We start from the raw sequence: 26,413 nt of genomic DNA on the forward strand, positions 1-26,413 counted from the left end.
TAACAGCAAAGAATTCTCCCACTTTTTATTTATTTTGACATATTGGTATTTTCATAAACTTGCAAGTGGAAGTAAGCTGTTCAATAAAAGCCATTTCATATATACAATATACAGAAATTATTTTAAAAGTCTGTTCATATAATGAATTCTTTTGGTACTGACAAAAAAATTAAGATACAAATAATTGACTAGAAATGAAACTATCACTAAACTAACACAGGAACAGCACTTCATTTCAGGAAAAAAATCCAGATCTTACTGTGTTAGAAGAATAAAGCACATTTGTCATAGTATACATTATCATATTCCCTTAAAGCAGGGACTATTTAAAATTTTTAAATTAAAAAGTGTTCAGGATTACTTCTGTCTGTACATTCAGGAACTATCATCATATCACTGGTTACACACAATTCTCTCATCATGCAAAAAACCTGTTAGTTGTTTTCTACGGTCTAATCAAGTCAAACAATAAACTAATTATAGCAATTTAATTAGCAAGCTGTAAATCAGAGAGGTGTAGAAATTCCACAGTTGAATTGTACTTCCTGTCTACAGTATGGCTGCTATTCAATTTTCTCCATGTATTAGAAGAACTGATAGGCATTGATAGTCAAATAAACATTTCATCGTAGCAGCAAATGACAGAATATATGAGAGAAGGAAGAGTTCCTAATTTCATGACAATCTTTATTGCCCTTTATATATAAAGATAAAGGGCTGTGTGTATATATGTGGGAAGGAGTAAGAAACAAAGGCAGGAGGTTAAGACAGGTATATAAAGGGAATGTTGAAACTGTATCAGAATTGTATTTATTTAAAAAACTGATCTGAAAGTCTGCCCATCAAGTGTACAAAAAACAGTCAGAGCAGATGTTAGTGCAAGTTTAACCTGATAAATTTATTTGTGAAAAATGCTAGTTTTGATGAGGAAAAACTCAATCCTGTCCTTGTAAACATAAAGAAACTCAAGGGGAATTTTAAAGATAGTAGGCCAGAAAATGCAAGTTACTCTTATAGTCCTTTTCAATTAAACAGCCAAATCAAGTTGAAGACACGTTAAAATACTTTTCAGACTGAGTATTTACCAGCTTATATAATCTGCTGTTCCAACTGGATTTTGATTTAAAAAGAAAAAAACTTTTTATAAGAGCTATCACATCTAGAAGTGAAGAAAATAAATTAGATCCCCCCAAAAGATATTATTTTAACCTCTAAAGCATAAAAAGCTATATAATATACAAATTAACCAGTGTTCTTACAAAAGTAATGCAGTTTTGGACTGATGACATTATGCTATATTTGTGGTGAAGTACTAGGCACAAGAATATATGTATCAAGTAGGCATTTTCAGTCTAATTAGTCTCGAAAGTCATTTAATTCTTGGCAATATATAATAACTGGTATGCATTTTGGTACTTAAGTCATGAATTGTTGAGAACAAGAAGCAGTGTATTATAGTAACAGGGTCTGTATCTGACAATTACAGTGTTGAACAAATCTTTTCTATGAACTCTGTGATTTGTTTTGCAGTTGGTCACTTGTAGCAGATCCTGCAAAGATAAAAGGAAAAAAGTCAATATAATTTATTGTGTATTGCCAATCTTGGAACTACCTGAGCTAAAGTCCCCTTTCACTGCCACGGATGATAAATGTAAAAACCTAAAAAACAAATAAGGTAGACTTGATGTAGGCTGATTAGTCTGACATAAAAGAATCGGTATACCTCCTAAATATTCTAAAGAGCAGAACAAAGGTGTCTACTTGGTGATGGGACAAAAGGTTTCAGATTGAACATTTCTGTGAATAAATCACAAGTAGCAGGTAAGACAACTCAAATATCCGAAGTTATAAAAAGATCTCAAAACAAGAAAATATTTCCTTAGAGTCTAAACATGCTGCTTTTTTTTTTTTTTTTTTTTTTTTAAAAAGCAACAAAACAGATGAGGATGGGCAGAGATTGGGGAGAGAAGGAGAATGACAACGCTCATAAAGTAATGGGCTACACAAAACCTGGAGCTTTCAAAGCTGATAAGATTTTTTTTTTTAAGGGCTCAAAAAGAGTAGAGGACAAATAAGGAACTTACTTCCCTAAGCCTTACTACATAGTCTTTTCTATCCTTGTGGACTTAATGATGCTAAATAAGATATACTCCTGTGTAAAGAGTACTTCTCCACTGAAGAAAAATCAGGCACTGAGCGAACACAAATTTTAATCATCTATTGGACTTAAAAGAAAAAAATGTAATTTATGTACTAAATGTGTGAAATCTAGTATCTTACCAGCAATGGCAGACAAAAGGCCAGAGTTATTTTTCAAAAGCCATGGCTTAAAGAAAAAGAAATCTGTGGCACCTGGGTGGCACAGTCAGAGTTAGGTGTCCAACTCTTGGTTTTGGCTCAGGTCTTGATTTCAGGGTCATGAGACCGAGCCCCACATTGGGCTCCACCCTCAGAGCAGAGTCTACTTAATACTTACTCCCTCTTTCCCTCTGCCTCTCCCCACCCCCTCAGTAAACAAATAAATCTTAAAAAAATCCTTTTAATCTTTGACCCAGTGGTACTGATGCAAATTTCCAGCAAATGAAGGATATTTGTAGTGCTCTGCCAGCGTCACTACGAATTGATATTAAAAGCCGAAGCAGAGGGGCGCCTGGGTTGCGCAGTCGTTAAGCGTCTGCCTTCGGCTCAGGGCGTGATCCCAGCATTCTGGGATCGAGCCCCACATCAGGCTCCTCACTAGGAGCCTGCTTCTTCCTCTCCCACTCCCCCTGCTTGTGTTCCCTCTCTCGCTGGCTGTCTCTCTCTGTCGAATAAATAAAATCTTAAAAAAAAAAAAAAGTCGGAGCAGAAATTGATGAAAAGTTATAACCAAAGAAGCATTCATTTTGACTACATCAAAATAAATCACCGAGACACAGGTAAATGGGAAACAAAGACCAATTAGAGTACGTTACCTAAAAATGGATAATAAACTTTAAAAGAGGAAGAGAGAGACATAACAATAATTACTTAAAATGAAGTTTGTTCAGTTAAATACAAGCTAAAAAAAAAAACCATGGTGAATAAAATCGAAGTGAAATGCTATATGCAACAAAATGAAAGGCTAAAGCATAATATGGAATAAAAAATATTCTAATTAGGACATTAAACGAGACACAGTCATCAGATTCTATCACAGAATCATTCATATTTCATATATGCTCACCAAAAGAATATAATAGTGATTTACTTTCTCAAAAGGCTTAACCATCTGAGGCACAACAAATAAAGTACAAAGCATCAGTTTTCAAGTACAAAGAGTAGGTAAATGGGCACAAAATCCACATTAGCAGAAGATGCACCTTCATTAAATACCAGAATTTAATTGAAAAAATAAAATCTATTAACTATGGATTGGCAGGTTGCGAGGTTGCGAGGGCTTAAAAACAAATAAAAATCAGGTATTTTGTCAATCCAGTAGTCAAAAGAATCAACACTGGAAAGGTGTGACGTACTCTGTATTTGAAAGAATGTTAAAACCAAATCTTCCGTATTAAAGTATGCTTCTTTTAAAAAGTTTAAACCTTAATTTAGATTGATAAGACAGATAAACTATAGTCTGAAACATCAAAAACAAAATACAGCTTAATGTGAAGACAAACATCATTGCTTAAGCCAAGAAAACAAACGAAAAAACCCAGTCGTATGTATATGGTCTTAAATCAAATCAACTCTGGGCATAAAAACTTTATTCTGAAATTGGCCACAGGGGTTGAAATTTTAGAGTTTGGCATAATAAATTTAAGTGAAATTCAAAAAAATTTCTGAGGTTCTTCAAACATATAAAGCAAAATAAAGTATGTTATTTAGGCACAAAGAATCCGTGTCTCAGTGATAATTTCAGAAACATCTAACCTTGATTTGACTCTTCCATGTTCATGCTTTCTTCGGCTGCAGTCTCTGCCATTTCTTCATCTTCCTCATCATCATGTAGGTCTTTTGAAATTAATTGTCTAGCTAATTTAATATTCAGTCCTTCATTGTAGTGAAGCTTCCTTTTCATTTCAAACTGTCGCTTTTTTTCTACAAGATACAAAAGGCAGGCTTAGGAATTCTTTAGCTCAAGGATTAGGAAAAAACAACCTGTGTCTGTTTGGTAAATAAACTATTATTGGGGGCCACCTGGGTGGCTCGGTTGGTTAAGCGTCTGCCTTCAGCTCAGGTCATGATCTCAGGGTGCTGGGATCCAGCCCCAAGTAGGGCTCCCTGCTCAGTGGGGAGTCTGCTTCTCCCTGTTCCTCTGATCCTCCCCGCTGCTCGTGCTCTCTCCCCCTCTTTCTCTCTCAAATAAATAAAATCTTTTAAAAAACTTATTGGAACATGATTGTGCTCATTTGTTTCTATAATGCTTATGGTTACTTTTAAGCTCAATGGCAGAGTTAAATAGGTACAATAAAGACCATATGATCCATAAAACCTAAAATATTTAGCTTTTTTTTTTTTTTTTTTTTTTTACAGAAAAACCTAAATCTGGTCCTTTACAGAAAAAGCTTGGACACCTCTGCTTTAGATGATTCAAGTACATCTTAATGGGAAAATAGGAATAAAAGCCATTAGTAGTTAAATCTGTGAAGAAAATTTAAAGACATAAGGAAAATCTCCAGAAAGAGTTGAATGGGGAAAAAAACAAGCTATAGAATACCATATACATGTCAGGTAAAATGTCTGCATGCATGTGTATGCATACACACAGAAAATAAGACTCAACAATTAACAGTGGTTAATTTTGGGTCAAGGACCTGTGGGGTAATTTAGTGTTTTCAAGTCTTCTGTTTTTATAATTAATTACAAATTTCCTCAAAAATACTTATTAATGGAGCACCTGGATGGCTCAGGCAGTTGAGCGTCTGCCTTCAGCTCAGGTCATGATCCCAGTGTCTGGGATTGAGCCCCTTGTGGGCCTCCCTGTTCAGCTGGGAGTCTGCTTCTCCTCTCTCAAATGAATAATAAAGTCTTTAAAAAAGAATTCTTACTAGCAATAAATAAGTAAGTAAATAAATATTCTCATTATCCATGAAAAAACTGTGGTGATTTAAAACACTGCTAGTTAAAACAAAACCTCATTCCCAGAGTAATTTTAAGGAAAAGCTGTTATAAGACACAGTGAAGTAAGCCTAGACTATTCTTTCATTTATAGTCTTCACCATAGAAACACAGGGTTAGCAGCAATCAACATAACTGATCATATTTTATTAACAGCATTTAAAGACTATTTCTGTAGAAATAATTCTAAGGTTTTAAAATTTTAGACTGGCAAATGAAGGGGGTGACATAAAACTGCCAACTGTTTATTTTGTCAAACGAGCATTAAAATTTATTTATCATAGTTTTATTATATTCATGAAAATATTTTAATGCCAGAAAAGCATAGAGTAATCTCTGAAAAAGGCTACTCAAAGTACTTTCTCAATCTCCTTTAATTCCCTCTAAGTTTTTATAACCATCTATACTTACAGATGACTTATTTATATTTCAAAAGCAAGCATTTATTGTTCTTGTTAGTACTGATCAATCACTTTTCAGTCTCTGTTTGGGTTGGGAAAAGGAAAGTTCTGAGACCACCACCTCAGTATTCCATACACATTTGTTTCAAATAACCGACACCCTGCCAGTCATCTTTCTTCTTCTCTACTTATGAATTACTTTTGAGATTTGTTTTATTCTTTGAGAATACCATATGGTAGAGGGAAGTAAAACTGAAAAAAGAGGCCAATAAAAAGACCAAATCCTCATGACTAAACTTTTAGTGATGCCTTTCAAGTATTCAAATGATATAAAAACCAATATTAAAAAACAAACAAACATGGTTTTCCACACTTTCAGTGACAAAATAAATAAGTCATGGAGATGTAAAGTACAACATAGGGAATACAGTCAATAATACTGTAATACCACTGTATATGGTGATAGATGGTGACTATACTTATGATGAACACTGAGTAATGTACAGAATTGTTGAATCAATACGTTGCATATCTGAAACTAATGTTAACATCAATTGTACTTCAATAATGAATTTTAAAAAATGGTTCTGATTGCCTCCATTACCAGATCTATTTACTAAAAAGGTAACACTTTTTATCATGACAAAGTAACACACGTTCATGGTAGAAACTTAAAAAAATCACTCAATTTCCTCACTGAGAAATTACCATTAACATTTTATGACTTAAGAATTTTTTCTAGAAATTTTTCTAAAAATAACTCCTATATTTTTATATACGCTGTTTTTTCACTTACTATATAGTTACAATTACCATATGTCCCACTTTGCCCAGGCAAGGTTCAGTTTATGCCTACCATCTGAGGAAGTATAATATGACCCTTCCTTTTACCCTAAAATGATGTGGAGTTTAGACAATTAGGTGTATGAAGATATAGTAAAAATTTGCCACGTACATAGCAGAGTTATATAATTTTTAAATGGTTATAAAGTATTGAGCAAAGATTTCTAATTTCCATGTATTTTCAATGTTTTTATAGTATAATACACATAGATTTTGTGCTTTGGTTCTATTATTTTCTCAATATGAACTAGTTTCTTTTTCAAACCGTGCATCAGGATTCTTTAGTGGGTCACAACCAGTATTTTTTTAAAAATGAAATGAAACAATAAACTGGAACGCATTACACATAGTAAAGGTGAGTACTGTTCTGTGAAATTTTTCTTTTTGTAATTTATGCATACATGTATAACATGTAGGACTTAGTAAAAAATGTTTACAAAACATTGGAACAGACTCTGAAAAACTGAATTGCTAGATCAAAGGGCGTCATTTTCTTTTAAAGCTTTTGGGTCATATATTGCCATACTGCCCTCCAGAAAAGCTAGGCCATTTTTCATGCCCATTGACAGTACAGGAGTAACTTATTTCTCCACATTCACACCCAAAGAAACTCATTCTTTTTAATCTTTGTTGATCTGTAAGGAAAGAAAGGGACCATGATGCTGTGTGTTTATTACGTACTATGTATGTACATATGTATGTATGTATGTAGGCTCCACACTGAGTGTGGAGCCCAACTCACAGCCCTGAGATCAAGACCTGAGCCGAGATCAAGAGTCGGCTGCTAATCAACCTGAGCCACCCAGGCGCCCCCATGATACTGTTTTAATTTGCAATTTTTATTCTTAGGAGTTGACATATCAGTATTTCTCTCTTGTGAATACTATTTACAGTGTAAGAAAATTATTTCTTTTTAATTCTAAGAGATGCTGAACTTGGTTTTGCTTGTTATAGATACATTCTAATTTTAGAATACTCAAAATGCTTTATGTAAGTTTAAAATATATATTATGTTGTAGAAAGATGCTATTACAAGTGGTCTCAATCTTTTTTTACTCTTTATGTTCATTTTACCTATAATCCTTGTGTGGCAGAGCAACATACTACAAAGAGTTCGAGAACTCTTTAGGCCTGGCTCTAACAGTAATCAACTCTCCATGTGAACTTCACAAGTGAATTAGCTTTTTTACACTTTCTTTTACTATTCTATAAAATGATATAATGGAGAATACACCAATTATTTAAGTTATTAAAAATTATTATTTACTAAACACAATATGACAGAATCAGTGTTAAGTGCTTTAAATTCTTTATCTCATTTAATACTCACAATACCTCTAAATATTTTTATAGATCCCAATTTGAAATGAAGAAACTGAAGCTCAGAGAAGTTACAAAATAGACAAGCGACATTCCTGGAGTACAAACTTCTGTTTGTCTGACTCCACAGCCAATATCTTAATTGTTAGGCTATCAGTTACAGGATAATTTGTCTTAAGAATTTCTATCAATAAACAAGGACTTTCAGATATGTAATTTGTTTAAAAGCAATAAACACCTACGGGAGTCAGTAACTCTACTAGTAGGAACTGAACTTTTGAACTTGTAACCAAATTGTTCCCCCTGCTGGCTAATTCATGGAACTACAATTTGGGGGGGGGCGAATCCCTTAATGAAAACTGACAATATAGGCTAATAATAAATTTCTGTTCTCAACAGATGATGTTTTTAAGAGAATAATGAAGAAACCAGCTCCAGAAACATATCTGAAACTGCTTTCGTGGGTTTTTGGAGTATATTTTTGGATAATAAGCTAGGAAGTCACTGAGGGTACAAGACCTATAACACAACTTGGGATTAGGCTATACGTAAAATTTTTTTTCTCTTGTACAACAATTAGGCTCAGACCATCACAGTTTGTTGAATAAGCTATATTCTGAAGATGACAGACAGGAGTAGCAAGTTATACTGTAGGAGCTACGCATGACAAAGATCCTGACAATTAACTAGCAAATATTCAGAATCTCAGTTCTAAAGTTTCTGAACTTCTTTACAGTACAGGTAATATCCACATTTCAAGGATCTAAGTACACCACTAACTCTTCTCTTTTTCTTTTTTGTGAGGGTGTGTTTGTGTTTTTCTTGCATCTTTTTCCCTATATAAAGGCTTGATTTTTCCTTTTAAAAATCGTTTAAAAAAAAACTATATAAACAATTTTAATTCTTGAAAAGACTATATTCACGAGGTTCAAAGAGTGTAAAATGCAACAAGATGAAATATCTGCCTTTTCTTCTCACCTCCACAGATAACCACTATACTTGTAAAAACAGAAACCACGAATAGGTAGCAATGCCTGAACTGTGCATGTACTGTATGGGATACAAGAGCCTCTTCCAACCGTGCTGAGAAAGCTCTTTTATCTCCTTGCCTATAATATTACCGTTCTTTTTCTTATTCAGTGGGACCTAAAAAAATCTTCACTCTACATCTGACCATCTTGGTTCATATGGTAAGTTTCAGCACTGTTTTAAAACAGAAAAAGCACAAGCAATTGGGAAATTAGCTCTCACTGCTACCCATTTTAAGATCATCCAAACACTCAATGATTCTAAAAACATTAATAAATATTTACTGAGCATCTACTCTATATCAGAGTGTAAAAAGAAAAAAGTACAAGGAAAGGAACACTTATAATTACTTAAAAGATGTAATATTTTCCCAAATTCTTGAAACCAAGGGGGGTGGTGTGTGTGCAGGGGGGAGGGAAGCTGTTTCCAATAAGCCCACACAAGTAAATCTGAATTATAAAAATGTTGCTCCCTAACCTCCCACCATCCACCTCCCCAAAAGGAAAACCAGTGGACAACCTTCAAATAATGGATTTATTTTAACAAAAATTATTAGCACACTGCTGAGAGCAATAAAGGAAATCAACTACCTTGTTCTTCAGGTGAGAGGTCACTATCCTCATCTTCACTGCTTGCTTGTTCATGAACCCGATACTTTGGCTCGGAGCCTTCAGCAGCAGCTAATCTACACAACAATCATTTACAAAGAAATCAACACTGTGATATTCTTTTATTGAGTGTCTCATTCATTCAACTCTTGTGTCTCATAAAAACATTTAAAGATCATTAATATGCCAGCTATAATCTCATGAGGAAAATAAAAAACAAGAAAGTGGGAATGGGTACAGAAACCAGTAAGCAGTAAGAACAGTGCGGGTGATAGAAATCAATGAACAGCAAAGAGAGAGAGATTTTTGTTTATAAACCCACTTATTTTTGAATAATTTCTGGTATAGACCCAATGTGGAGCTCAAACTCACAACCCCAAGATGAAGAGCCACATGCTCTTCTGACTGAGCCAGCCAGATGTACCATCTTACTTTGATCTTTAAAACATAGGATATTTAAAACAAAACAACAAAAACACAAAAGCATAGGGGATTGACACAAGGAATCTGTGTACCAGGCTCCAGTACTCTCATCTTTCTGCTACCTGTATACTCTGATTTTAATCTAGAAACAAGACTACAAAAGTTGCTATGAAAAATCCAAATAAACTTAGTTGATGCTTTTTATTTACACTTGTGCAAGTATAGTGAAATGTCTTTAACTCTGCACAATTAAAAACAAGTGAAAATGTGTAAGTGGAAATGCTTCATAGTCATCAGTACTTACTTCTTAGCTAAGATATCTGGGGTCAGGGCTTCAGTGGCTTCTGAATCACTCAATGCATCTTCATCATCACCTACCATACTAGAGAGACAAGCACATTATAATTAATACCCAACTGTAATTTTTCAAACAGAAAATTTAAGTAGAGAGAACCATAATTCTATTGATTTAGTTATAATATCAACATATTTATACCTCTGTTGTCTGAGGCTTAATTTTATTGTATTACTTTAAAGATTATATTAATTTATTTGACAGAGAGCGAGCACAAGCAGCGTGAGTGGCAGGCAGAGGGAGAGGGAGACGTAGGTTCCCTGCAGAGCAGGGAGCCTGATGTAAGGCTTGATCCCAGAACCCCAGGATCATGACCCAAGCCAAAGGCAGATGCTTAACCCACTGAGCTACCCAGGTGCCCCCAGGATTAATTTAAATTATTTCTATTCCATGCAAATATTTGAAAATACAACAGCAATCAATAAAACCCTCCAAATGATTTTTAAAAATCACTACAGCAACCATGAAGATAAATATTAAGAACTCGAATCATTTGTAAAAAATAAAAAACTTCAATTATTCCATCCGGTGAGAGGTAACAAATATGTAGGAAAACAAAACCACTGTCTGGTTTTAGAATATGTATTTGTACATCAACCTGAAGACAGAAACATGCAGGCTAGGTAAAATACCGTAATTAGGTCCTCAAGACCTAATTCAGGGCATTTAAAAGCTATTAGCTTTCCCAATCTATCCTCTAATAAAAAATTTTCTCCCCACTTAATTGCAAACACGGGCATATTTAATTCTCAAGCCACTGAAAGGTGTATAAAAGCAGAAGTCACCTGTATAAAAAAAAATACTAATTCATATCTTTCCTGGTTAGTTGAGGAGACAAGTTAAATAGTGCAGTAGCTTAGATGATGCTCTTTTTTCCATGGGAAGTTGAAATAAAGTCATTTACATGATTGGATATAATTAAACAGACTAGAAAAAAATAATCTACCAATTTGTAGGACTTTCACAGACAACTCTAGCTTATGTTACAAAATTTACAGACAAATTATATGTGTGTATTTGTGTGTGAATATACGTACACACATACTTAGAAAAGCATGAATAACTTCTGTATACTAACAGTGTCAAATTCTTAGATAACATGATCTTTCTATAAAAAGCATCCTCTTCTATTAAACAAAAGTCTTTTAAAAAAGGGCCATGAATGAAACTGGTAAAACTGAGCACTAAATCGATAAAAGCTGAGCACATGTATCTTGTACATACATATAGCCTCAATCACTTAGGAACCAAATAACTTTGGCAACTCCCAGAGGAAGGATATGGGTAAGGTAAAGGGGAGATTCAGATTTATTATATTTTAAGTATAAACAGTCTAAAAATAATGCCTACAACTATTTTTTCAGGCATGTTCAATTTTAATTCTTTTAAGGATAGATATTTCCAACCAACACAGATAAGGATGGGGTTTATCTACCATTACTGAAAAGGAAGAAAGCCCTGACTGTGGCTTCAGGCACAATAAAAGCTTTAAGATATGTTTTAAGGTATATTCTTTTAATTAGAAGAAAAATAAGGGTATACACTTTTCATAAATGATATGTCTATTTCTTCCCTTACGCTTTATTAGTATTGAGTTTCAGCACCTTTACCTATTTCATTATTTCTGCCTTTGTCAAAATCTTCATGTTTATTCTCGTTTTTACTGTTTTTGCTATCAAGTTATAAGTTATCTCAACTTGTTTTCCAAAGTTTTCATCCACTGATTCAAAATATAGACTTCTTAATCTCTATTTTAACAGTAACCCCTGCATTTATGTTACCTTCCTTCACAGACAAAGTATTTCATTCCTGGAAATCTTTTTCAATACAAATTAGGGCATGATCTGAATTAGGTATTTCTACTACTTAGAATCTCTATCTTCTCATAATGCTTACTGGTACTACTTTTGTCTTCATACTAATTATTGCCACACACTATAATTTTGTAATTCATTTAAAAAATTCTGGAAGACTCAAAACTGCCAATAATCACAATGTAATTATCTGAACTATAATATTATGTAAGTTTAAAAATAAGGACATGGAACAATAGTAATGACCACTTGTCTTTGAATGGGTTAAAAAAAGCTGTGAGGTTATCCTTTTCTGCAGGGATTGAGTAAGCCCCTGATTTCTACTTAGAAAGCAAACAAGCCCAACCTTCATCTTCCTTTTTATAAAGAGATTATTTTAAGGAAGGCAAAAGTCACTAATCTGTGTGTATCATCAGTGGCTAGGGACCACTGAGTTACAACAAATAAACATTTACTACTACAATTATAATGTACAAAATGGATTCCCAATTTTTTCTTAAGAGAGGGGGAGGTGGTGAAGAGGGGCAGAGTGAGAAGGAGAATTTTAAGGAAGCTCCATGCCCAGTGTAGAGCCTGATCTGATGACCCTGAGATCATGACCTGAGCCTAAATCAAGAGCTGGTCGCTTAACCAACTGAGCTACCCAGGTGCCCCTAGATTCCCAAGTTTTAAAGTTACATATTACTGGGACGCCTGGGTGGCTCAGTCAGTTAAGCATCTGCCTTCGGATCAATTGTGATCCTGGGGTTCTGGGACTGAGTCCTGCATCGGGCTCCTTGCTCAGCGAGGAGCCTGCTTCTCCCTCTACCTGCTGTTCCCCCTGCTTGTGCATGCACTGGCTCCCTCTTTCTCTCACTCTCATAAATAAATCTTTTTTTTTTTTTTAAGATTTATTTTATTATTTATTTGACAGAGATAGAGACAGCCAGCCAGCGAGAGAGGGAACACAAGCAGGGGGAGTGGGAGAGGAAGAAGCAGGCTCATAGCGGAGGAGCCCGATGTGGGGCTCGATCCCATAACGCCGGGATCACGCCCTGAGCCGAAGGCAGACGCCCAACCGCTGTGCCACCCAGGCGCCCCAATAAATCTTAAAAAAATAAAATAAAGTTACATATTACTTATACTATTATTCAAAAATATGCAGTTGGGTTACTGATTAGTGCTCCAGTAACAAATATAAAATCAAACAGAAACGTAAATCAGCTATTATCCAGAAGCTCATATGGAATGCAAAATGGAAGTAAAAAAGGAATAAGTCTACGAAACTTTACCTATGGTAAGGAGTGCTAGGTTCATCTATTTTCATTAAACCATAGTCTTTGTCTGCTGGATGATATGTCGCCAGGATGTTCATTTCGTCCCACTTCTGGGATTTTTTACTAAAATTAAAAAGAAAAAAATTTCCTCAGTGAATTAAAAGATAAAAAAGTACACACGTAAAACTGACAAACATCCAAATCCCACGTTTCAGCTTCTGTTTGACTGCTAGCTTCTATTTTTACATATACTTTCTTGGAATAGAAACTGATGTAGGGTAAAAGCCATAAGTAAGTACAATAACACAAGCATTTTATAGAATACTTAGTGCCCACATATTAAAAACACACTATTCAGAATCTTCACCAGTCAAGACAGTATTATATTATGACATGCTTAGTCTTCATCTGGTCTACAGAAGTAATAATAGTAAAAAACTGAAATGTACACACTGCATGATCTCAGTCATTGAGGATTTTTTATCTACTATATATTGTTAATAGTTTAATAAAAACAATGAGATTTCCCCAGACCCCTGGCTTGGGGTGCCTCCGTTCCCCATGGCAGGATAGTGGACTTCCAATCTGGCCTGCTCGCCCCTGCCTGGTGGTGGAGAGGATGGGCCCGGGGGGCTAGAGCCCAGCTGGATTGACCCTCCTGGTGGGTGAGGAATCGGGCTGGGCACTGGGACAGGCACTGAGGTATGGGGGATTCCCCCATGCCCTCCTGCAATATAAGTTCTGGGGGGGGGGAGGGGTTTGCCTACTGTGGACCTCAGATTGGAGTAGGGCTGATACCCCAAGGCGGCCTGGAGACCTCCTGGCTGGAGGGCAAGCAGGAAGGTGAGTGGGGAGGTGGGCTGGAGAGCAACTCTGAGGAGGCCTCCCTTACCCCTGCCCAGACCAGCGTTGCCCCACTTGGGGCTGTGAAGCAGACAAGAAGCTGGAGCAAAACCCCAAGTAGTCCCAGGACATCAAAGCTCTGCAAAAAGACCTGGAACAATTTGCCAAGCTCCTAAAGCAGAAGAGGATCACCCTGGGATATACTCAGGCCAATGTGGGGCTCACCCTGGGGGTTTCTCTTTGGGAAGGTGTTTAGCCAAACCACCATCTGCTGTTCTAAGGCTCTGCAGCTCAGTTTCAAGAACATGTGTAAGCTGTGGCCCCTGCTGCAGAAGCGGGTGGGGAAAGCTGACAACAATGAAAATGTACTGGAGATATGCAAAGCAGAGACCCTTGTGCAGACCCGAAAGAGAAAGTGAACAAGTACCAATAAGTATCAGTATGATACTTATCGTATGTATGTACTTTCTTGGAATAGAAACTGATGTAGGGTAAAAGCCATAAGTAAGTACAATAAAATAAGCATTTATAGAATAAAATATATGTATATATGAAAGTATATACATGTATCGTATGTATCAGTACAACAAGTACGATAAGTATCGAGAGCCGAGTGAGAGGAAACCTGGAGAACATGCACCTGCAGTGCCAGAAACCCACGCTGCAGCCGAGCCGCCACATTGCACAGCAGCTTCCACTTGAGAACAATGTGGCCCGAGCGTGGTTCAACAATCGTTGGCAGAAGGGCAAATGACCAAGCAGTGTCTATTAGCAATGAGAGGATTCTGAGGCTACTGGGTCCCCTTTCTCAGGGCACAGAATATCCTTTCCTCTGGCACCAGGACCCCATTTTTGTACCCCAGGCTCTGGGGGACCTCACTTCACTACCTTGTACTCCTCAGTCCCTCTCTCTGAGGGTGAAGCCTTCCCCTCTGTGTCTGTCACCACTCTGGGCTCTCCCATGCATTCAAACTGAGATGCCAGCCCTTCCCAGGAATGGAGGCCAGAGGAAGGGGGAGAGCTAGGGAAAGAGAACCTGGGGTTTATACCAGGGTTTAGGGATTAAGTTCTTCATTAAGAAAGGACTTGGGAATGCAAAGGGTATGGGGCAGGGAATTTGGGGTGAACTGGTTGAAGGGAAGGTGAAGTTTAAGGATGCTCTTGTTTTTAATTCCCACATCACTCACCACTTTCTTAAATAAGGAAGCCTGGGACGCGCAAAAAAATAAATAAAACAATGAATACTTCCTTGGCCTAATTTTTTTTAGAGATATCAAAAACAATCAAAAGAATTAGAACATGAAACTACAGGGAATACCTCGCTAAATTTAAATACCATTAATATTTAGGTGCAAATAAAATTATAGTTCTTTTTTTTAATATAGAAAAATAAGAGCTTAAGAAATGGTATATTCAGGATACTTGAGATAAATCTACTTAAGAAATAAAAATGTTTTATGAACATCCATATTAATATCAACAAAATATTTATAAAACTAATGTTACAAATATTACAAAAAAATATTACAAAACTAATAATAATGTTACAAAAACATCTAATTATTTAGATGACTTAATTACAAACTCTTCGGATCTACTCATTATAAGAGACATCAAAGACCTCTCTGCCACCCAACAATATTTTGTTACAATTTGTGCCTTGATTATATACTTGAAAATAAAGCTTCTGTAAAAAAATCAATGTAGATTTTACAGATTCAAATCTTTTCTGCACTTGTACACATTGGTGAGGTTTTACTATAGATATTTTTAATTTTCCTAAATCTACCAACACCCAGATTCTGAAATGTTCTTGAAAAATGACATACTTAAACTTTAATATCATATTCCTTTCTCCATGCCCTAAGTCACCTTAAAATTATATGTGCCTACTCATGGTAGGTGAGCCTCGCTTTCATGTTCTCTTGCTTTCTTCTCCAGAGCACCCACAGTGTCCCTATTTTGGACTAGGCACTTTTTTCTTCACATTTTATTGTAATAAAATATGTATAACATAAAATTCACCATTTTAAACATTTTTAAGTGTACAGTAGTTCTGCAGCATTAAGTACATTCACATTGTTGTGAAACCCCCACCATCCATCTTTAGAACTTTTTCATCTTCCCCAACAGAAACTCTACCCACTGAACACTAACTCCCCATCCTCCCCCCTCTCCCAACCCCAGGCAACCACCATTCCATTTTGTCTCTATGAATTTAACTACTCTGGGTGCCTCATATAAATAAACTCATGCAGTATTTGTGCTTTTGTGACTGGTTTATTTCACTTAATGTCTTCAAGTTTCATCTATGTTGTGGCACGTATAAAAATTTTCTACCTTTTTAAAGCTGATTAATATTCCATTACAGACTAAGTACTTCGACTACAACTTCAAGTTACTTATCCTTTGTTTAATCAAGAGGCGAAGGTTGGTCCAGACATAATCCACAAGTGACTGAAACTACAACTCCTATTTTTCCCCAAAAAGTAGTCAGAAGTTACCTAATGCCTCCTCACCATCAAACAGTCAACATCTTAAAAGCTTGTTAAGAAGCTAAAACTTAAGACATATTGGTCATTAACTGAAGCACAGAAACAAGATTTCTTCTTTAAAGAGTTGCGCTTTTTTTCTTTTTTTAATTCAGCATAGAATGTACCTGAACTTTCAACTAACTAAATTTAATCTCACTAGTATTAAAAAAAACAAAACAAAACACTTGAGTGAACTAAACTGGAAAAATAGACCCTGCTTTATAATACTGGATTTCTTTATATATCTAGCTGCTATCTAAGTAATACATAATTGGTCTTGGCGGCAGGGGAAAAAAAACAGCTTAACTGGGAGATAGATGTTTAAGGTTCAAGTTCCAGTTACCCTTCACTAGTCCTGTGGCTACAGGAAAGTCCAACAAACACCCCCTTTTGGGCTGTATTTACTCCTCATGGAAATTATAATAAAATGGGGAGTTTTAACAGGGTTGTTCAAAGAATCAACTGAAAAAATGTCTGTGAAATCAAATTATAAAAGTACCACACAAACATCAAGAGTTTTTATGATTTTAAAATCTACAGTTTTGGGTTAAAAATCCTGAAACCATATCTCACTTAGAACTGGGTAGAAAATGGGTGGAGAAAGGTTATTCTTTTTTTTTTTTTTTTTTTAAGATTTTATTTATTTATTCGACAGGATAGAGACAGCCAGCGAGAGAGGGAACACAAGCAGGGGGAGCGGGAGAGGAAGAAGCAGGCTCATAGCGGAGGAGCCTGATGTGGGGCTCGATCCCATAACGCCAGGATCACGCCCTGAGCCGAAGGCAGACGCTTAACCGCTGTGCCACCCAGGCGCCCCGAGAAAGGTTATTCTGAAGAAATGTTTAAAACTGCTTTTGAATTGAATGCCTTCTGCCTTGCCCTGCAAGACTCAACATCTACATGATTTTGAAAAATTTTTATCTGCCACAGAATGAATTTTTCTAAAAAGCAAACAGTTTTGTACTTGACTAAGTCAACAGTTTTCAGACATTTTGTTAAATAGTTCTTATTTACAAATTTCTGTGAACTTAGAAAGCAAATGACTAGGTTTACTCATACTATATAAGGAAACTCACAACAGACATGATCAAGCAGCTCTGATTAGAAGAATCATGAGAGAAACATACACAAGCTTTAAATTAGATAAAGAGAATTAGATAAAGTTTGTAAAGAAAGCAATCCAATTAATAAGCAAAGGGAGACTCAGGATAGCATAACTAAATGTTTCCTCCTGAGAGAACAAATGCCTCTGAAATTACAGCTGAGGTTAAGTGCCAGGCAGAAACAAAATCACAGGTAAAAGTTTCATAAAACGTGTATAAATAGACAGTCCTATTAATATTTCCTACTAAAGATACTGTGAAAGAAAGCTAACACATCTCTATATATAGAGTTCACAAAGCTGGCAAAAGTAAAGTGTGTAGGGATGTATACTTACGTGATTACCATAAAAGTCAGGAAAGTGGTTGTGTTGGGAGCCAAGAGAGGAAAGAGGGTGACTGGAAAGAGTAGGAGATATTCCTGAGGTGATGGAAACATTCTTTTTCTTGACCAGGATGGTGGTTACAGGGGTGTTTTATAATATATATAATAATTTTATAATATAAATATAATAATTTATAATTTCTTAAACTTTAAAATTACATTTAACACATCTTTCTATATTTGTAGTACATTACAACAAAATACTTTAAAATAAACACATATTAATGACCTTGTTAGGTACTTCCTAACTTCAAAATAAAACAAGTTATTTCCTAAATGATGTTAACAATACTGAATTAAAAATGGTAACTTATCATCATTACTGCTTAGGATAGAAGAATGACAGACCGTTAGGAGTTTAAAAGGTTTCTCTAATGTGTGGAAACCCAAACACCCTATATATCTATTTTGTTAGATAACAGGAAAAAAAAGAACTGCAGGATACAAGCAGAAATAATGTTTTCTTAAAATTAAGGATAAAATTTAATGATGATAATTCCAGCACCCTAACCCACTGTTTCAATTTCTGCAAATTCTATTATTATATAAAATAATATAGTATATAAAATATATAAGCTATCAGTATATACAAGAATATATTTACTGTGTACATATATATGTAACAGTAGCTACAGTATATAAAAATACATATACTCAGGGCGCCTGGGTGGCACAGTGGTTAAGCGCCTGCCTTCGGCTCAGGGCGTGATCCCGGCGTTATGGGATCGAGCCCCACATCAGGCTCTTCAGCTATGAGCCTGCTTCTTCCTCTCCCACTCCCCCTGCTTGTGTTCCCTCTCTCGCTGGCTGTCTCTATCTCTGTCAAATAAACAAATAAAATCTTTAAAATAAATAAATAAATACATATACTGATATGGAAGCTACTACTATATATATTTTATTATAATAAGCCACTTGGATTTTCTAGTCTTTAGGTTTTAAATAACTGCATAATACTCAATAATAAACTACTCAGCCAAGGTTAGATATTTATATTGAATCCAAGTTTCTCCTATTTAAAATAAAGCAGAAGTGAACACATTTGTGCATATTCTGTTCAATGATATTTTTAGGAAAACTTGCTAGGACAGGCATATCTGGGTTAAAATTCATCAAGAGCTTTACAGTTCACTCCAAGTTGCCATACAGTTTCAAAAGAGAGACTATGTAATGACCCCAGTAATTACCAAAACTTTGCCAAGATTGGGTATTTCTGTATGTATTATCTCCACTTGAGCAGTACAAATCATTATTTAAAAGCTATTTTATGTTTCTTTGCTCATTACCTTATAAATATGAAGAAATGCTTTATTTTACTTTCCTTTTATGAATTATGTGTACACCCTTTGCCTTTCTATTAGAAACCTCTTACAAATCTAAGTTTTTTACATTTAAATATGAGCAAGTTCATATATATATATATATATATACTTACAACAATGTAATGATGACTTGTAATGATGAAAAACAGAACTCACTTAAATTTAAATGTAAAGATTTAAACCATGTTATATGTATGTGTATATATATATATATACCAAAGATACATATACAAGGTATAAACCACATTATATATAATCACATTATATGTAACCCAAATTCCTCCTGGTTTGTCTTTTAGTTTACTTTCCACTATTAAAAGGACTATATATTCGAAGCTTTACTCCACTTCCTCAACACAAAACTAAGAGCAAAAGAAATTCTTAGAATTATTCAGCTCCAAAGAAGAGAACAGTATCTTGCAAAAACATAAATTTAAATAAAGGCATAAAACAATAGGTTACAAAGCATGCCAGGAATTCTTAGGCGGAAAGTAGTGAAGTAGAAAGAACTGTCAGCAGAGGACACTAAATACGGAAATTAGCATCTCTAAAGTTTTGGCAGAATTAACATTAGTTATAGAGTAACAAAATCCAAAAAGCAAAAGGGAGTTTAATTCCAAGCTGCTTGTATTACCTTCTGTAGTTCATTATTTCTACCTAGAAAAAATAGGGGTACCACCACTTACATCTCAGATCCGCTGGGAGGATAAAAGCACCTGCTGGTTTCATTTTCCCCGTCCCTCTTGGAACATTGGTTTTTCTTACAGCCTAAATCTGGTCCAGAAAAAGTCACCCCTTCTCACTTTCACTTTGATAGCTCATATGATACCACCTAAAAGACCTACCCGTACTTCTTGTTGCTTGTGATTTGCTCATTTGGTAAGTTTTAGCCACGCTTAGAGTAGGAAGCAGGATTTTGCTTCAAGGTGTTAAACTTTAATTGCACACTTCAAGAAATGGTTCTTTCTTTAAATAAAGATTCAATTTACATAGGTTGACAAAGTATAAGACTTTGAAGCTTGACACAATTTCTGAACAATTAAAGTAAGAGTTACCCATAAAAGCCATCAGTAATCAAAAAGTCACTTCGGGAAAACTTTACTCAGTGGGGCTCTACAGTCCATATCCCTTTACAGGCAGAAAAAGATGAAGCTGAAGCATGTTTACATAAAATTATATTAAAGAAAATTAATTCAAGTGCATGTGCCTACATTACCTAAGAGTACTACTCAATCTGAATGGAACACAGTGACTTCAGAGCATACTGTATAAAACAATCTACTGAGATGTGAGAAAAATTAGATTCATATAGTTACTTTTACTTGAATAAGACTAACATTTGAGGGTGAGATACTGAGCTAACCTAACTTTACATTTATTAACTAATGTATTTTATTTACTTTTCTAAAGTAGGGGCATGGGCAGAAGGAAAGAGACAAGCAGACTCCCCACTGAGCAAGGAGCCTGATGCAGGGCTTGATCCCAGGACCCCGGGATCATGACGTGAGCCCAAGGCAGACACTTAACCGACTGAGCCACCCAGGCGCCCCTTATTAACTCATTTAATATAATTAAACTACACATGAATATAATGAATAACTCACAGGAAGTCACAGAGCTAATAAGTAGTAGACAGGATCCAAACCCAGGCAATCTAGCCCTAGATTAATCACTAACCTCTAACACTTCTCATAACATTAGTTTTAGTAACATTTCTTATTTTCATCAATTCAAAATGCACAGTCTTGTTTTAATCTCTCTGAAAACAGTATATCTTAAAATGGATGGCATCTTAAAATTGACAGTATTTTCTTCTTTCTTGGTGATACATAAAATCACGTACATCTCAGAATCAATGGTTTCTTGTTTTTGATGAAATGCACATAGCTACTCACTAGATCTGTTATTTTAGACCTTTACAAGTTGTACACTATATTCCAGGTACCCTGATAGAATGGGAATCCCAAAATCATAGGAGATGACAGTGATGCTCTAATTGAATAGTGTGGTACCATATACTGAGATTTATCTATGCCTGATTATGTGGATTTACAGATTCTATCCGGTTGTAATTGAACTAACCCTCCGAAAATGGTATCTGACACGTGGTAACTAAAGAAACCATTTATTGAAGATAACAGTACCAACGCAAAGCATAAAGAGAATAAGAAAATAGCACTGAGACAAAAAAAAAAAAAGTCTGACAAGAACCGTGTTAAAAAAAAAACTAAGACCATTTGAAACATATTTTATACGAATCTCACCTTAAGTGTATACTGAGCCCTAAAATATTATCTAATGATAGTAATATATGAGATAAATTATAAACAAACATACCTGAAGCATATTTGAATTTTTTCTCACTAAAAAGATCCATAATAAAAAAGTTCAGAGACACCTGAAACAAGACAACTCAACTTTGGGCCTTAAAAGAAAAAATTTCCTTGGTAACATCTCTTCATGTTGAATAAAACGTTACATTAAACAATATCCTCACAAATAATGAGGAGGGGGTGAAGTGGTGTGTGCAAAAAAGGAAACTACCACTGCATTTTACTTGATAAAGGCACCAATAAAAGATAGTTATTTGCGGATTCTGTATTTGCAAATTTGCCAACTTGATAAAATTTATTTGTAACTCCAAAATCTTACGTGAGGGAGGTGCTTCCTCCGTCTCTCACAGACATGCACAGAACAGCAACAATTGTGAGTTGCTCCATGCACATCTTCCCAGCTGTTAAAAGAGGTGATGGATACTTTACCTTGTTTCAGCTCTCAAACTGTAAATAAGTGTCTCTTTTGTGTCCATTTAGTAACATATTTTTTACTTTTTTTGTGTTTTTTTTTTAAATTGAATCCACTGTTTTAAATGGCTCCCAAGTGTAGTGCTAGAGTGCTGTCCAGTGTTCTAAGCATAAGGGGGAACCTTGCTGGAATCTAACTCTGTATTTCCCCTAGGAGCAATGGTTCAGTATTCACTAATTCAGAGTTTGTGGTGATTATGTAGAACAGAACTACCAAGAATAACAAGAATTGACTTAGATTTTGGGTCATTTTCACATTAATATGAGATTCTTTTGCCTTATACTCTGTTTCAACATTTAAGTTAAACTATTACACTACACTTAACTAGTTTCTGAATTTTAAGTGTATTAATAAAGTGTATTTAATAAAATAATATTTTTATTTTCAGTCCTTTTTTATAGCAAAAGGGGAATACTGCTTGTAATTAAATGACAAACATTACAAAGAGAGTTCAACTATACTTCTATCGTTTCTGTTCAAAGAGGCTCTCATAAAGTTGCTAATAATGTTTGCATAAGCTGTGACATAAACAATGTGTATTGTATTACCAACAGAATTTTCTTTGCTTTACAATCATATAACACGGATAATGAAAAAGCCCATCTCCTTTTACTATTTGTTTACTACAAACATGATGAACCTCGATGAATTAGAGCTTGGTAGTTCCCTTTGAAGACTTAAGTGCTGTCTAACCGTCTAAACAAGTCAATGAAAAATCATCCACCTTGGAACCTTGTAAACGTCCCCTTTTAAGTGAATCTGTCCTGGTAGCAGCCTAGGATAGTGGCTTTCAAGGCAGAAATACCTGGAAGTAAACCCCAGCCAATTACAGAAAGAGGTTAACCCACTGAGTAAGACCACAGGAAATTATGGCAGATCCAAGTTGAGAATAAGCAGAAGATAAGGAGGCAGAGAAAGATAGGGGAAAACAATAAGCCACTTGGTAGCCAAACAAAAAGAAGCTCACACTAAGAATAACTAAATAACATAAATAAATGCCAGTGAGAATGATACTCTTGCTGTTGAATACCCTGAAACTTCCTAAGAGCTTTCTACAGTTTGTTAACTATCTTGGTCTTCCTGCTATAGCTATGCTCCAGTGAGATTCTGTTTTCTTAATTCAATAACCTACAACCATCATTCTCCACCAATTCCCATTTGAAGCAGTTTACCCAAAATAGAGGTTGGAAAATTTCCTGTTACAGAATGTAAGTCAAGCAACCAAAAGAGAGTGGGAGTGTAGAAGTTGTGAGACAAATTAAGGTCCTTTCCAATCCCAAAAGGCCATGATTCTAAACTGTCATCCTACTTAATGTTTTCTGTGAATTTACCACCACCAAGTAGTAGTTCCTTTTATAGTCCTAAACTGATATCTAAACAGGTATGCTCTAGTTGTAATAAGTTTTTACAAATGCCCTCATTTTAGCTCTATGCCTTTACAGATTTTAATAACTTCTCTTAAGCTTTATTTCTAGAATACAGTCTTTATATTTTTAGTATCTTGTAACACCCAAGACCCCAGCACATCTAATTCAGTGGTATATTTTACATTATATATATGGTACTACTTACCTTTCATTGAGCATTGCACCTTGGATATCTTCCTCTGTGCATAAATATCTTTCTCCTTCTTTTTAAAAGGGTGGTATGTTGTTTCATTACACAAATGTACCATAAATAATCTTTACCAGTCCTTATTAATATATCTTGGGTTGTTTCCAATTATTCACTATTACACACAATGCTATGGGGCAACATCTTTATACATGTGTACCTGTGAATATGTACCACTAAAATATCACTGGATCATTTTAAGTTGCTATTCTCTGAACTGTTCTGAGCTTAGTTATGCCTTTCAAGAGGAACAAAGACTAGAAAGCACTCCAAATTCTTGTTGCAGATGCAAAATATAATTAGCAATAGATTTCCATTAAATATAGACCAAGGACTCGGAAAATTTTGGTTTCTCTTAGTGTAGAGATAATGACAAACAAGGATCCAAGAGACTGAGTGTGGCATGATGCTTCTGATAATGTTCACCTAAAAAGGAATGGCTGTGGAAGCTCGATTAGAAAAATGGGGAAAAGGGTCTTTTTTATGGAGAGCTCTCATATTGGCTTGAGACTGGATGTTAAAGGGATCCCAAGCCAAGAAAAGATTTTTATTATTGAAGAATTTTAGATATCTCGGATACGAGGTTAAGAAATAATAAAAGCTTAACAGGTGAATCTTTGAAACTTCTATGTGATTCTTTAATGTTCCCAATTTCCCAAAGTTCAAAGATCAGATGTTTGTTTTAAAAATATTACATATGCGCGTATACTTTAAAAGAAGGAAAAAAACGATTAACGTCATAGCTCCTGCTTTCTTTAAAATCACTCTACCCGGCAGCCAGGCTGGAGGAGCGAGACCCGACCGGTGCCGAAGCCGCATTCACGCGGCCGCCCCAGCCACCGGTCCGCGCTCGGGGTCGGGGTCGGGGCGGGGGCCAGTAACGGCGGCGGGGGGGAAGGCGGGGCCGCCCGGGCAGGAAAGAAGAGCTTTCTAGGCCCACCCGCGGCCGTCGCTCCCGGCTCTCACCTCAGCTCTTCGTCGACACTCCTGCCGGGCTGCTCGGCCGAGGCCACCACAGAGGAAGTCGTAGAACTCTTGTTCTTCAGGATCCCCTTGATGGGCCGATGCGAGGCCGTCGAGGCCGCCATTGCCCGCCGCTCCGGCGGTCGGCTCAGCGTCGCTGCTTGGCGCTGGGTCCAGGAAGGAAAGGGTTGGGCGCGAGCACAGACTCGCCAGGCAGCCGCTGAGCCCGCCTGGGGCTAAAGCGGCCGCACCTGCTGTCGCGGAGACGGCTACGGGAGTCGTTGTCACGACACAACGACCCCGACGCCACGGCCGACGCCGCGCGGCTGGCGGCCCTTCGCGCGCCCCTCGCCACCGACACTTAACTGCGGCCGGTGGAGAGAAGCCGGCCTAGCGCCCCAGCGCGGGAGCGACGCCGACGCCGAAGCCAAGCGGACCCGCCCTCTCGCGATATCTAGGGAGGGGCGGGGGCGGGGCGAGAACAAAGCCAACCTCCTCGCCCCGCCCCCTCCCGGCCCTTCGGTCTGCTCGCCCCTGCCCAGGCTCGGGTTCAGAGTCCAGGAGCAGTTTCAGAGAACATTCGGAGAGGTTCCTGGTTTGCCTCCGCATAGTTACAGATCTCTCCAGGCACGCTCACTCCCACCAGCTCATAAGGTCCATGTTGTTATTTTTGTGTTTTATAGATCGGAAAACTGAGGCTCACGGTGACATCATTCCACAAAGATGTTGGCTGATTTTCAGAGAAATGATGTATCTGTCACCCCTTTCCTTCCATTTAACCGCATTAAAAGTTTTAGCTGTTATGAATTCATGGAATATCAGCATTAGAGTGGTCCTTAGAGACCTATTATGAAATCACAGAATACTGACTTTTATGAAATCAGAATAACCAGCATTGAAATAGTCTAACCTATTTTACCATTGGAGTAGCTGAAGTACAGAGAAGGGTGACCTGACCACCACTATCACACAACCATAGTGTGTGGTCATAGAACTTGAGACTTCTGACCTCTGCTGTCTCTAAGTCGGCTCTGTCCCCATTTTACCACATTCTCCCTGTGTTTGTAATCCCATGGAAGGTATTGCTGGCATAAATTTCTAGAATTGTGATTTATAATCTATCTCCCTAAAAAATCTAGGAAATTTACTTAAGGTAGCCAGTTGTCCAACACTGGATGAAATAGGCCAGAAATCTTGGGTGCTGTTTAAGTAGTTGTAAGAAGAATCCCAAAGGAGAAAAACAAAAACCAAAAACCTCACACACACACACACACACACACACACCCTCCTCAAGTTCAAGTTCCTCTGTGCCTGGGTGTGAAAGGAAGATCTCAGAGAGGACTTTGATGAGAGGAGAGAGCTTGGGTATCAAGCTAAGTGGGTGTCCAGGTTGGGAGTGCTGTGGATGTTGTGAGGAGATAGGGATTCCGTGAAGTACAGGAAAGGGCAGAAGTTTGAAGCCCTGGGAACAATCTCAGAACTATGCTGTATATAAGTCAAGCTACGGCTAGCAGAAGGAGTGGTGTCCACTCCAGCCACCCAGCCTCTCTCCATGCAGTGCCAGCACCGGGAGTTGTACAGATGGGAAAAGTTGAGGTCTCAGAGATTAAGCAAGTTGCTTCCTGTTATGGATTGACTTGTATCTCCCCTAAAAATAAGATATGTTGAAGTACCTCAGAGTGTAAACTTATTTGGAAATAGGTTAAGTGCCGATCT

The 26,413-nt window shown here is 36.6% G+C and overlaps 1 protein-coding gene and 1 pseudogene across 1 annotated transcript; one reads left to right on the plus strand and one right to left on the minus strand.

Moving 5' to 3' along the window:
• PPP1R2 (protein phosphatase 1 regulatory inhibitor subunit 2) lies at positions 1-25,310 on the minus strand. The gene is made up of 6 exons (XM_026496131.4): positions 24,701-25,310; positions 13,147-13,254; positions 10,011-10,088; positions 9,266-9,360; positions 3,895-4,062; positions 1-1,550 (listed from the first exon to the last, which is right to left on the minus strand). The coding sequence occupies exons 1-6, from the start codon at positions 24,820-24,822 to the stop codon at positions 1,504-1,506; spliced, it is 618 nt and encodes a 205-aa protein (XP_026351916.1). The 5' UTR covers positions 24,823-25,310; the 3' UTR covers positions 1-1,503.
• On the plus strand, positions 13,693-14,950 carry LOC113253307 (POU domain, class 5, transcription factor 1-like; annotated as a pseudogene).
• Positions 25,311-26,413: the final 1,103 nt, after the last annotated feature.

The sequence above is a fragment of the Ursus arctos genome, unplaced genomic scaffold, assembly GCF_023065955.2.
Source record: "Ursus arctos isolate Adak ecotype North America unplaced genomic scaffold, UrsArc2.0 scaffold_4, whole genome shotgun sequence".
NCBI lineage: Eukaryota > Metazoa > Chordata > Mammalia > Carnivora > Ursidae > Ursus > Ursus arctos.